Source organism: Stomoxys calcitrans, chromosome 2, assembly GCF_963082655.1.
Source record: "Stomoxys calcitrans chromosome 2, idStoCalc2.1, whole genome shotgun sequence".
Classification (NCBI taxonomy): domain Eukaryota; kingdom Metazoa; phylum Arthropoda; class Insecta; order Diptera; family Muscidae; genus Stomoxys; species Stomoxys calcitrans.
In genome coordinates this window covers 13,722,224-13,736,384 of record NC_081553.1, presented here as the reverse complement: position 1 = coordinate 13,736,384, position 14,161 = coordinate 13,722,224, and the positions used below count along the sequence as shown (strand labels likewise).

The following is a 14,161-nucleotide window of genomic DNA, read 5'->3' as shown; positions in this document are numbered from 1 at the left end:
CTGTTGGGGCAAAGATCATTTAATTTTAAAATTTGTTCATTTGTTTTTCTTTCGAGACGAATGCAATGATCAGAGATTTTTTGAAATATATTTACATTCGTCAGGAAATTGGTACCAACTTTAAGTAAAATGTCGAATTGCAATATTATTGGTAAAAAAACGTTAGCAAAATAAGCAGCCTTTTGAGACATTATCTGCATACATAAAGTAACAGCAGTGAGTTTGAATAAAATGCGGGTGAATAATTTCCAAAGCAGTTGATAATAAAACTACAATTAAGGTGACACATTGTCTGTGGCAAAGCATAGCTTAAAAATAGAGACAGCCAATAATGAATGCAGACCACTGGAGTACCAACTGCGCAAACTCAACCCAACGCATTCGCACAATGCCCCATATCAGTGTGTGCTAAACCAATAAACTCTAGAGCCAAATGGATATCAGCAACTTTAATACGTGTTTGGAATGTTTAAATAAAAAATTCCATGCATTTAGTTGGGATGGCTTAGAACCCATAAAGAAGCTACGCCTGTGGGAACCCTTGGAGCATGGGCTTTGCCAGCCACCTTATATAAATAGTGGGCCCTTAAGACAACTGAGATCTCATTCAACATTCAGCCATCGAACGGATAAAACATGAACCTCTGGCGCTCGCAAGAAAACGGAAAGTTTTTAGTTTTAATTTCGCTAACGGTGATAATTTGTCAATACAGCCAAGCTTCGATTATAGAAACACGAGATGATCTTGAAATTCTGTATCCTCCACAATTTACCAGCAATCGGATAGTGGGAGGCGAGGAGGCACCAGACGATTTTGCACCCTACCAAATATCACTGCAAAGTCTAAAGAATAGGCATTTCTGTGGAGGAGCCATCATTGACAAGAATTGGGTTATAACGGCATCCCATTGTGTGGCTGGGGCCAAACCGGAAAAACTCAAAATACTTACTGGAGCCCAAAATCTCAAAAATAATACTGGGAATTATTACTACGCCGATCGTATAGTTATGCATTGCAGCTACAATAATCCTGCCTATGCCAATGACATTGCCTTGATCCATTTAAATAGCAGCATTGAGTTTGACAATCATACCAAGGCTGTGGAATACAATAATGAACCCCTGAAGGACGGTGATGAACTGGTACTTACCGGCTGGGGTACTTTGTCGTTGGGTGGTGAAGTTCCTCAAATGTTGCAGACTCTAACGGTAAAGTATGTTCCCTTTAACGAGTGCCGAGCTGCCCATGACAACAGCACTTGGGTCGACATTGGTCATTTGTGTACATTTAATGACAAGGGCAAGGGCGCTTGTCATGGTGATAGTGGTGGACCTTTGGTGCATAATGGCAAGTTGGTGGCTTTGGTCAATTGGGGCCGTCCTTGTGCCAAGGGATTCCCAGATGCCCATGCCAAGGTTTCCTACTACTATGATTTCATTCGCACCACCTTAAGGGGATGTCAAAGGGATAATGAAGAAGAGACGACTGAGGAAAAGGAACCGGTTACAGAGCCTGAGAAGGAGGGGGAGAAAGAAACCACCGAAAAAGTAACTACCGAAAAAGCAACCACTGAAAAAGCTCCATAGGTGTTTTAAGAGAGACATTATTTAAATGAAATTATTTTTAAGTGACTAAACATTAAATAGATGGGTTTCAGCGATCAGGCCCAATACTAATAATTATTTTAAAAGGTTTTATAAGAATGTAATTAAATAAAAATAAATTAAAATTCATTTGAAATTGAAGAGGGCTATAGTTTTTTTGTCGTTGGCTAGAACGGAAGTCCGATTTACACAACTTAAAAAAATGCACAAAAAAAGACCAAGTTGATGAGGATAGGCACGACAAATATGACCCCACTCACTATAAACGTCACACGACATGTAAAAGGTGTTAAGTTCAGCCGGGCCGAACTTTGGATAATCACCACCTCGTTTATATATGTAAACCAATTTCGTCAAAATCCGGTGAAAAATGCATACCTTATGCCCCATAGTAGCTAAATCGAAATATGTTCCGATTTGGACCAAATACTAATAAGTACACGTCATTGTTGCATTGTGTATAACAAAATATTGGCCTTTTTGGTAGCTATATCAAAAAATAAACTGATTTAAACAATATACGAAACGGCTGTCGAGAAGCCAGCCGAATTTTATGGGGCCAAGACTTTAAATCGAGATATCGGTCTATATGCCAGCTATATTCAAGTCTGGAACGATTGGGGCCAAGTTTCAGAAAAATGTCGAAAAGCCTAACAGACCTCACTGTCCCAAATGTCGGCGAAATCGGACAATAAATTCGCCTTTTATGGCCCCAAAACCTTAAATCGAGATATCGGTTAATATGACAGCTATATCAAAATCTGGACCGATCTGAGCCAGATTAAAGAAGAGTGTCGAAGAGCCTAACACAACTCACTGTCCCGAATTTCGGCGACATCGGACAATAAATGCGCCTTTTATGGCCACAAAACCTTAAATCGAGAGATCGGTCTATATGACAGCTATATCCAAATCTAGTTCGATCTGTGCCATATTGCAGAGGTGTATCGAGGGGATTAACTTAACTCACTGTCCCAAATTTCGGCAACATCGGACAACATATGTGGATTTTATGGGCCATACACCCTAGATCGGCGGATCTGTCTATATGACAGCTATATCCAAATCTGGTACGATCTGGGCCAAATTGAAGAAGGATGTCGAAGGGCCTAACACAACTCACTGTCCCACTTAGCAGCTTTTACTTGTTTGCACTTATGTAGGTCAAATTAAACCTAATTTTGATCAGTTTCTTTTTAACGAAGTTTCTATACAACGTAGTATTTCGTCGGTCGCCAACCTATACGTTATATAGAAGTTCTACTGTATTCAAGACTATAAACAAGAGATAGGAAAAAATACTCACATTCTTTCACATTACTTTGTACGCACACAAGAACATAATCACAAGCAAGCCCATGGGCTTGCAAATAATAGCAATTGTGTGCTCTTCACTGGTATAGACATATTCTCACATGCAATATTTTTTACTTTTTTTGACTGAGCAAAGAGCAGTCAGTATGTTGAGCAGTTCGGTCGAGAGTAGATGGTTTTGTCCTATGGCAAAAAGCATTAAAGCAACAGACAATTGGCTGACAGGTACAAGAAAAACACAAAAATAAACATGAATTGTTTGATAATATTTCCGTCGAATTTCCGAGGGCGCAAATCTTATCCTATTTGGTTGAAATATTGCACAATGAGTTCTTCTATGGTCTCTAACATCTAAACCAAGTATGGTCCGAGTCGGTCCATAACCTTATATAGCTCCAATAGCATATCAATTCATATCCATTATCCTTTGTTTACTTATGACGAGGTACCGGGCAAAGAACTTTACACATGCGAACCATAGTTATTTTTTCGACTCTGAATAAAATTGAGAGAAAATAAATTTTTTGGTTTTTGAGAATAGTATTCACCACAATTTGGGCCACCATGTTTTGTAAATCCCAAGTGCATCAATATTTATCCGGCTTAGGCTGAATTTTCTTTTGACTTTTCCTCCGGGTATGATGTATTATTTTCAGTGGCTTCCTTTTGACTCCTGAAGGGTTTAAAGTGTTTCTTCTATTTATTAAGCCGCCCCTCTGGGCGTCTGTCTGTTTAAATCACGCTACAGTCTTTAAAAATAGAGATATTGTGCTAAAACTTTGAACAGACTCTTTTTTTCTCTTGATATAGGCCCCATATAGACCGATCCGCCGATTTAGGGTCTTAGGCCAATAAAAGCCATATTTATCATCCGATTTTGCTGAAATTTGGGACAGTGAGTTGTGTTAGGCCCTTCGACATATTTCGTCAATTTGGCCCAGATCGATCCAGATTTGGATATAGCTGCCATATAGACCAATCTCTCGATTTAGGGGTTTGGGCCCATAAAAGGCGCATTTATTATCCGATGTTGCCGAAATTTTGGACAGTGAGTTAAGTTAAGCCCCTTGATATAATTCTGCAATTTGGTTCAGATCGGTTAAGATCTGGATATAGCTGTCATATAGACCGATCTGTCGATTTTAGATTTGGGCCTATAAAAGGCTCACTTATATAGACCGATCTCTCGATTTAAAGTCTTAGCCTCACTGTGACTTATGTTAGGCTTTTCGACATCCGTGTCGTATATGGTTCCGATTGAGCTATATTTATATATGGCTACCAAAAAGACCAATATTTTGTTCTACAAAATTAACAAAGACTTGTATTTATTAGACCGTGCAATGTCCATGTTCAATTTGTTTTAAATCGGATCATATTTCGATAAAGCTGCTAGGGGGGCATAATTTATGTATTTTTCGCCGGATTATGACGAAAGGTGGTTAAGATATATACCCGAGGTGGTGGGTATCCAAAGTTCGACCCGGCCGAACTTAAAGCCTTTTTACTTGTTTTAAGTTAATCTAGTTATGTCCGTACGTCCGTCTGTGTGTCAAAAGCACTCTTAATTTTAAACGAGTAAAGATCGCACAAAAAATTTTTTTTTTATGATCCTTTTGGGGGGCGCAATTCCTATCAGATTGAGCTGAAAATTTGCTCTGACTTCTCTCGTGACCTCCAACTTCTGTATTCAGTGTGGTCTGAATTGGTGTACGGACTTACAGTTGAAGGTGTTCCGATGTTTCCTTACATGGTCGACAGTCAGAGCAGCATTACTGCGAAATAGAAGATTCATCGCTTGAATTTCCCGTTCCCTAAAAATATAACTAAATCTATAATATATATTTTTTAATTTATTTTCCTCAAGTCCTGTATTTAAATTCAAAACTTTAAAGCCTATTCCGACGAACTTAATGCTCATTTAGCTTTTAAGTCACTTTAATATTCAGTCAATGTTTACTATAAAATTGCTGTTATCAAAGCATTGCACAATATTATCGCGAACTGCTGCCAATGGATGATGAATGGATGAGAATGGTATGCTTCTGTTGCACGCTTTCAGCTAGTCTGTCAAAGACAAGTGATGGAAATGAAGTGGTAAAAAATGCTTTTGTTTTTCTAAAATCTTTCTCTCTTTTGTATTTTGTTCAATTTTAATTCCTTTAGAAATGGTTTTCTCAATTTTCTTTTGCTTCCTTTCCCCTACTGACTACAAAATTTAAATAATGCAAATATTGTAGAATCTTAGTTTGTTTGCAAATCAAATGAAATTTCCATTCCTCTTTCAATTGAGAACGCAAATTTTCATATTGTCTGCATAGCAAAATAAACCAAGAAAAAAAATTAAGATACAACTGTATACACTGGAAAAAAATATTTTGCATTATCATTATTGTTAGTAGGGGAATCATAAACCATTTGGTATGAAAAGCTGTGTAAATTGTTTAAGTGGAGTGGTACATCTTCTATAGCTTTCATTTTTGCATTTCATAAAAAAGTTTTCGATCATTAAGCTCACCTTGAAAGAGAAGTTAAAACATGAAAAAAAATTATACTCATCCTAATAGGCTAACAATATATACCTGTGGGATGGAGGGACACGAAGTTCATTTTCATTCCGAAAGCAGGAAACTCCTACAAATCACACGAAGGCAAAAGATTTTCGCCCTATTAGTCTGTCATCCTTTATGCTGAAGACTCTTGAGAGGTTAATAGAAACATATCTTGGGACAAAGATACCTGGAGATCGCCTGTCGCGGCAGCAGCATGCATATAGTAATGGCAAATCCACTGAAACAGCCCTACACGGCCTAGTCGGCTACATTGAGGGTTCTCTCGCTGTCATGGTGAAGGTTCTTTCAATAATGTAAAACCGACGTCAATCATGAAGGAGTTGGAGTTTCTAGGCATCAATTCTAACGTAAGAAAGTTTATTAATAACCTACTTACTTTACTTTACTTTAATTAGCTATGACAGAATATTGGTTCCATTAGCCGAACGTAGATTAGCGTTTCAAGCGCCTCGACCTTGTGCGCTCACTCTAAAATCTCTGACACCAAGTTTCGAGGTGTCTCCCAGAACTTGATCTTTCCATCGCGCTTTTGGTCTTCCCGGTTTGCGTGTACCACCGTGTTTGTCTTCAAAAGACTTCACTGCTGGAGCTTTTTCATACATTCTGAAAACATGACCTAGTCAACGCAGCCATTGTATTTTGATGCGTGTAACTATGCTATCGTCGTCATAAAGCTCATACAGCTCCTGGTTCATACGTCGCCTATATTTTTCATTAACGCAAACTGGTCCATATATTTTACGAAGAATCTTTCTCTAAAGTACTCCAATCACTGCCTCATAAGCTTCAGAACAATATAACAGCATAGGCAGTTTCAGTGTCTTGTATAGTGTAATCTTCGTCTGTCGAGAGGTGGCCTTGTTTCTAAACTGCTTACTTTGTCCAAAGTAGCATCTGTTTGCCAGTATTATTCTTCGCTTAATCACAAAACTAGTGTCATTTATTTCGGTTAACGCGGTGCCGAGGTAGATGAAATTACTGACCGTCTCAAAGTTGTGATTCCCAACTTTTTCAATTTTCTTTATCTGCTCGGTTGTGCAAGGCTTTTTGGGAGTTGAGACCATCCATTTCGTCTTATCTCCATTTACTGCCAGACCCATTTTCACTGACTCTCTTTCGATTCTTTCAAAGGCTGCAGTTACTACTTCCGGTGAACGACATATGATATCGATGTCGTCGGCATAGGCGAGTAGCATGTGTTCTCTTGTGTGCCATATCTATTCACATCTGCATCTCGTATAATCTTCACCAGCAGGATATTAAATAGATCACACGATAGGCTGTCTCCTTGTCTGAAACCTCGTTTGGTATTAGATGGTTCGGAGAGATTCTTTCCTATTCTTACTGAGGAAGGCGTATCTGCAAGTGTCATCCTGCAGAGTCTTATTAATTTTGCAGGGATACTAAACACAGACATGGCTTAAAATACCTTTGAACGTAAAGGAGTATCGAAGGCGGCTTTGTAGTCAACAAAGAGATGGTAGGTGTTGATTTGTCCTACTCGGGTCTTTTCCAGGATTTGGCACAGTGTGAATATCTGGTCTAGGGTGGATTTACCAGGTCTAAAGACGCATTGATAAGGCCAAATTATCTCATTGACTTTAGGTTTTAATCTTTCACACAAGTAGCTCGAGAGTATCTTGTATGCAATGGGAAGGAGACTTATTCCTCCGTAGTTGGCACATTCCATAGTATGCTGAGGTTCCAATCATCGGGTATGCGTTCTTCTAGCCAGATTGCGCAGATAACCTAATGCATACGCCTCATCAGCGTGTCGCCTCCGGTCTAAAATAGTTCAGTGGGTAACCCGTCGGCTCCTGCTGCCTTGTTGTTCTTTAGTCGGGTCACTGCTACTTGGACCTCATTCTGACTAGGAGGTTAACATTCTATACCATCATCAGGGATTGGTTCTGCGGTATCCTCTTCGCCGCCAACGTCGGACACTAGCAGTTGGGTAAAATGTTCTTTCCATATCCTTAGGATGTTATCTGTGTCAGTTATCAGATTTCCTTCTTTGTCTCTGCATGTGCCTGCACCGAGGGAGGAGGCTTCAGGTACCCAAGTACGGATTTCGCGGCGTTTTTCATGGAGTGGGCAATAGTTTTGCCACTACGATCATTATATGATCGGAACAAGGAGTGCTTTCGTCAAGCAGTTGGGTCAGTCGAGTGGAGTATGCCGCTGCCATTTGTTGTGTTTGCAGCTTTTCAATGTCCAGCTTCCGTGCAGTGTCAGATCGTACTTTCCTCGCCATTTTCAAACGGGTGCGAATCTTTGCTGCAACAAGGAAATGATCCGAATCTATATAACTTACATGCTAAAAGATGCATTACAGCAAGCTTGGAATCTGTGGATCTAAAAAGATGGGTCAGCAGAGTAACTCCTCAAGGAGGTGTACTGTCTGCTCTACTGTGGAATATAGCCATTAACAATATATTATTGTCTCTGGATGAAAAAGGCGTAAAAGTTGTCGCGTATGCTGATGACGTGGCAATTGCTTCAGGAAGCTCTACGGGCAGCAGCAAAGTGGGCTACCGAAAGTGGCATGGGTATAAATCCGTGCAAGACAGAAGTAGTTCTTTTCAGCAGGAGATACAAGATGCCTACAGTGGAACCTATCTCCTTGGGTGGAGAGAATGTTCCATTTACAGAAAGCGCAAAATACCTGGGTGTTTTGTTGGACAGGAAACTGAACTTCAAATCCAACATTTTGGAAAGGGCCAGAAAGGCCACTCTTGCCCTATACACCTGCAAGAGAGCCATTGTCAAAAGTTGGGGATTTAGACCGCGTGTCATGCATTGGGTATATACTGCAGTTGTCAGATCTATTATGCTATATGGTGTTGTGGTCTGGTGGACGGCATTTCAAAAATCCACCTACTGCTCAATACTTAACCGGATCCAAAGGATGGCTTGTTTGTGCATCACAGCCGCACTGAGGACGACACCATCTGATGTACTGAATTAAATGCTACATCTTATGCCTCTGGACATTGTGGTTACCCAAATTGCAGCAACCACTACCTCGAGGTTAAGGGAGCTTTCTTATTGGTCATGTGGGGGGCACGGACACAATGTTATACTTGATTCAATATCCGATGTTGCAGGCAGTGTGGATTACACCTTACCTGAGTCGCTTTTTGATAAAAATTACTGTACCAATATTCCTGTTAGAACCGATTGGAACTACGATATCCCTGGTAACAGAAGTTACATAGACTTCTATACGGATGGTTCCAAACTGAACACCTGGTCGTTCAGTTTGGAACCATCCGGCTTTGGGTTGTACTCTAAAGATCTAGAACTGATCATATCGAAGAGGTTACCCGACCATTGCTGTGTGTATTAAGCAGAGGTCCTTGCAATTAAGGAAGTGGTGGAATGGCTAAGATATAATGTCATTACGACGATTGGCTTAAATATCTTCTCAGACAGCCAGGCAGGCATTGAATCCCTGGAGGGCGTATTTCTGAACACAAAAACCGCCCTCGACTGTCGGAGATATCTCAAAGAGATGGCTGAACAGTTCACCTGTTCTGGTTGCCGAGCCACAGATATATCCCAGGGAATTCTAAAGCAGATGAGCTTGCGAGACTAGGAACTACCTTACACATTCCAGGGACACTGGAATCTCTGGGTATGCCTCTAGCGACATGTAAGCTACACATTTTCAAGACCAGGCCCGAAGGGCAACGAATGGTAGATGGTCGCAAAGAGAGGGCTGTAAGCATTCCAAAACTATGTGGCCTCATCTAGACTTGAAGAGGTCTACTGCTTTGCTGTCATTGGCTAGAACAGATGGTCGCAAAGAGAGGGCTGTAAGCATTCCAAAACTATGTGGCCTCATCTAGACTTGAAGAGGTCTACTGCTTTGCTGTCATTGGCTAGAACAGACGTTTTAATTATTGTGCCCGTCATGACAGGTCACTGTCTAATCGGAAAACATGCTGACAGACTGAAAATTGCCAGCAACGACTTTTGCAGAAGCTGTAGGGACATCGAGGAAGAAGAGACTATAGAACACCTTCTGTGTGTGTGTTCCGCACTAGCAGTAAGAAGGAGTTCCACTTTAGGTTCTCATTCCATGAGAATCTGTCTGATTTAGCGGATGTGAACATTCGCAAGTTACTGGGCTATTTAAAGCGATCTGAATGGTTCAACTGTAGAAATTAGAAGGCATTTTCCTTCTTCTGTTCCTGTGGTATCACAATGGGCGAAAACGTGTGAGTCTGTTGGCAGACTGGCACTTCAACCTAACCTAACAGGCTAAAAAATTAAGGATAACCATTTTCATTTTGATTCCAGTTTAAATCGCTTTCAGTGTAGGGATTTTTTAGAATAAAGTCATTGAAGTGCTTTCGAGCATAAAATATATGTCCTTGACTGAGGTTAAGATACCACACATTTGTCAGAAGACAGGAACTTGGGCAGACGACTAACAAATTGCTCTCGAATGAAAAACACAATTGCAATGTCTTTGTTATTTCCAATATGTAAAGATGAAAAGTGGAACAGAAGTGAAAATTAATGAAAAGAAATACATGCACATATGTCACGATAACGTTGCAACAGTTGATAACTCTTAGAATTTTATTTCTATAGAAATATAAGATATATAAGAAAACAATGAATATTATAGTAGAGATAAAAAAAAATTGATAAAATATTCAAAAATGTCAGTTTTCGGGAGATGGCGGTTCAAGCCGATTTTTTTTTTCACTTTTATAGTAACCTTAAAGCGAAAATTAAGTATTCAAATCCTGGGTAGGGTAAATGGGGCGACCAGCTCACAGCAAAATATGGGAATGACATGAAAGGTATTAGATATTGAAAGACGGCGGAGCGGAAGGAACCCGCTTCAGCTAGTTTTACCCTACTCCACTACTGTTGTACAGGAATTCATAACTTAGTGCATTTGTTTGTAACACTCAGAAGAAAGAGAGTTAGACCCTTTGATGTATACGAGGGTTGAGTTTTACATATCGTGATTGGACAATCCTTGTATTGCAATCTGCCAACTGACAGCTCTATCGTAAAGCTACAGTAACTTAAAAGGTTCATCTTGCCCAAAAAAACGAAATTAAATCGTGAACATTTTCGTCCGATTATATTTAACAACTTTCGACGTGGATTAACTGAACAGTGCATCGAGGAACTTTATTAAATTTTTGACGATGAAGCTCAATCAAGGGCCAGTGTTTATCGATGGTATGGTGAATTCAACCGAGGTCGTAGTTCAATTCAAGATGAAGACGAAGACGGTCGTCCAAAATCAGTTGTTGTTCCAGATCGTCATGCGACCTATCGCGAGATTGAGACAACTTTAGGCATTAGTGGGATGGAGCTTTTATCTAACTTGAAAAAAAAATCTTGATTGGATGCATTTTTGATTCATATTCATAACTTCTTAAAGACCAAAACATTAGGATATAACATAGTTGACAATTTTTTTCACAGCTTGTGACTCTGTAATTGCATTCTTTCTTCTGTCAGTTATCAGCTGTTACTTTTAGCTTGCTTTAGAAAAAAAGTGTAAAAAAGTATATTTGATTAAAGTTCATTCTAAGTTTTATTAAAAATGCATTTACTTTTAAAAAATCCGCAATTACTTTTTGGGCAACCCTATAGAAACCCCACTCATTTTTCGTCAACTGTTAATACCCTTTTGGATATGTTCTTTGTGAATAATATTTCAAACATTTCGGTCTATGACCAAATCTCTGTCCCTTGTTTCTCAAGACATGATTTGATATATCTGGCTTACAATTTCACTGTGTCAAAGACAGTGGAGAAGTTTACGTACCGCGACTTAAAAAAAATTGACTATTTTCCCTTAGATGAAAGGATTCAGGAAGTCTTTTGGATTGGGATATATGATCTTATATTTGCTGATAAAAAATAAATCTCTCTTCAAGATAACATTGGACGTATCTATGATGGAACAGTCCCCATTCGGACTAAGATGAAGAAATCGGACACTTTTATTCGTAACAGGGACCTATCATATTCCAGTTGACAACGTTTTAAAACGCCTGAACTTCATGAGGAATTCCGCACGGCAAGAAATAAAGCCGCAATTTTGTCCCATTTGGCTGAAATTTTGTACATAGTGTTCTATTTTGACCTCCAACAAATTTTCCAAGTACAGTTTAAATCGGAACATAACCTGATATAGCTCCCATATAAACCGATCACTCGATTTGACTTCTTGAGACATTACAAGCCGCAATTTTTGTCCCATTTGGCTGAAATTTTGCATATAGTGTTCTATTTTGACTTCCAACAACTGTGCCAAGTACGGTTTAAATCGGAATATAACCTGATATAGCTCCCATATAAAGCGAGCTTTCCATATAACTTCTTGAACCCTTATAAGACGCATTTATTCTCCGATTTGGATGAAATTTTGCATGTGGTGTTCCGTTATCACTGCCAATAATCGTGTCAAGCACGGTTCGAATCGGTCTATAACCTGATTTAGCTCCCATATTAACCGATCTCTTGATTTGTTTTCTTGAGTCCTTACAAACCGCAATTTTAGTCCGATTTGGCTAAAATTTTGCATTAATGTTCTGTTATGATTTCCAACAACCGTGGCTAGTACGGTCAAATCTTATTCTTGTATATAAAAATCATTTTGTGTTTGTTTGTTTGTATGTTTGTGTGTTCCTTATAGACTCAGAAAGGTTTGAACCGATTTTCTTGAAATTTTCACATATGGTGCATAATGACCCCGTGGTGAAAATAGGGTACTACATTTTTTGATATCTGAAGGGGGCGGACCCTCCCCTTACCCTAATTTTCAGAAACGCCAGATCTCTGAGATATATAAATTGATATAACTCCCACATAAACCGGCAAAAGTTTGGTATGTAGGACAAAGTTATGCCTTTCAACTAAATTTTGTTTGTATAAATTTTTAGCAGAATCCATGGTGGTGGGTTCCCAGGATTCGGGCCGGCCGAACTTAACACGCTTTAACTTGTTTTCTTCTACCAATTCCCCAACTGTTCTTACTTATTGTCTCTGTACTTGTGTTACTTTTAATCAGTAAAAGAAAGTTTCCTCTTATCTAAAAAGACAAAAGATTACATTAAATACTAAGAATTGGTAGGCCATAATCTTTCTTCCCATAGAGGCAAAGTACAAATTTAACTCATTCGTAAATCTTTTTCTTTATTTCAAAAAGTTCAAAAAAAATTTTAGACTTTTTTATTTCAGCTTCCAACGATTCATAAAGTTCATCCCCAAATCGTAAAAGGTCAACAAGGCGCGAAACGCAAATTCAAAAAAGGCCACAGAGATAAAGCAAACAAGTAAAAAGGCGTTAAGTTCGGCCGGGCCGAACTTTGGATACCCACCACCTCGGGTATATATGTAAACCACCTTTCATTAAAATTCGGTGAAAATTTCATACCTTATGCTCATATACCTCATACCGATCTGAACTATATACGACACGGATGTCGAAAAGCCGAACATAAGTCACTGTGTCAAATTTCAGTAAAATCGGATTATAAATGCGCCTTTTATGGGGCCAAGACTTTAAATCGAGATATCGGTCTACATGGCAGCTATATCTAAATCTGGACCGATTTGGGCCAAGTTGCATAAACATGTCGAAGAGCCTAACACTAAGCACTGTCCCAAATTTCCGCGAAATCGAACAATAAATGCCTCTTTGATGGGCCCTAAACCTTAAATCCAGAGATCGGTCTATATGGCAGCTATATTCAAATCTGGACCGATCAGTGCAAAATTGAAGAAGGACGTCGAAGAGCCTAACCAAACTCACTGTCTCAAATTTCAGCGACATCGGACAATAAATGCGTCTTTTATGGCCCCAAAACCTAAAACCTAGATATCGGTCTATATGGCAGCTATATCCAAATCTGGACCGATCTGTGCGATATTACAGAAGTATGTCAAGGGGCTTAACTTAACTCACTGTTCCAAATTTCGGGGACATCGGGCAATAAATGAGCATTTTATGGGCCCAAAACCATAAATCAAGAAATCGGTCTATATGGCAGCTATATCCAAATTTGAACCGATCTGGACCAAATTGAAGAAATATGTCAAAGGTCCTAACACAACTCACTGTCCCAAATTTCAGCAAAATCGGATAATGAATGTGGCTATTTTGGGCCTTACACCATAAATCGGAAGATCGATCTATATGGCAGCTATATCCAAATCTGGACCGATCTGAGCCAAATTAACGAAGGATGTCGATGGGCCTTACACAATTCACTGCCCCGAATTTCATCAAAATCGGATAATAAATGTGGCTTTTGTGGGCCTAAGACCCTAAACCGGAGGATCGGTCTATATGGCAGCTATATCCAAATCTGAACCGATCTGGACCAAATTGACGAAGGATGTCGAAGGGCCTTACACAACTCACTGTCCCAAATTTCAGCGAAATCGGATAATAAATGTGGCTTTTATGGGCCTTAGACCCTAAATCGGAGGATCGGTCTACATGGCAGCTATATCCAAATCTGGACCGATCTGAGCCAAATTAACGAAGGATGTCGAAGGGCCTAACACAACTCACTGTCCCAAATTTCAACAAAATCGGATAATAAATGTGGCTTTTATGGGCCTAAGACCCTAAATCGGCGGATCGGTCTATATGGGGGCTATATCAAGATATAGTCCGATAT

At 39.4% G+C, this 14,161-nt stretch overlaps 2 protein-coding genes across 2 annotated transcripts in view; one reads left to right on the top strand and one right to left on the bottom strand.

The window, feature by feature from the left end:
* The window catches only part of LOC106087260 (dynein assembly factor with WDR repeat domains 1), a 99,082-nt gene that overhangs the window by 63,878 nt on the left and 21,043 nt on the right, over positions 1-14,161 (bottom strand). The window lies entirely within an intron of this gene.
* Positions 637-1,587, top strand: LOC106087262 (chymotrypsin-2). The gene has a single exon (XM_013252248.2). The coding sequence runs from the start codon at positions 637-639 to the stop codon at positions 1,585-1,587; it is 951 nt and encodes a 316-aa protein (XP_013107702.1).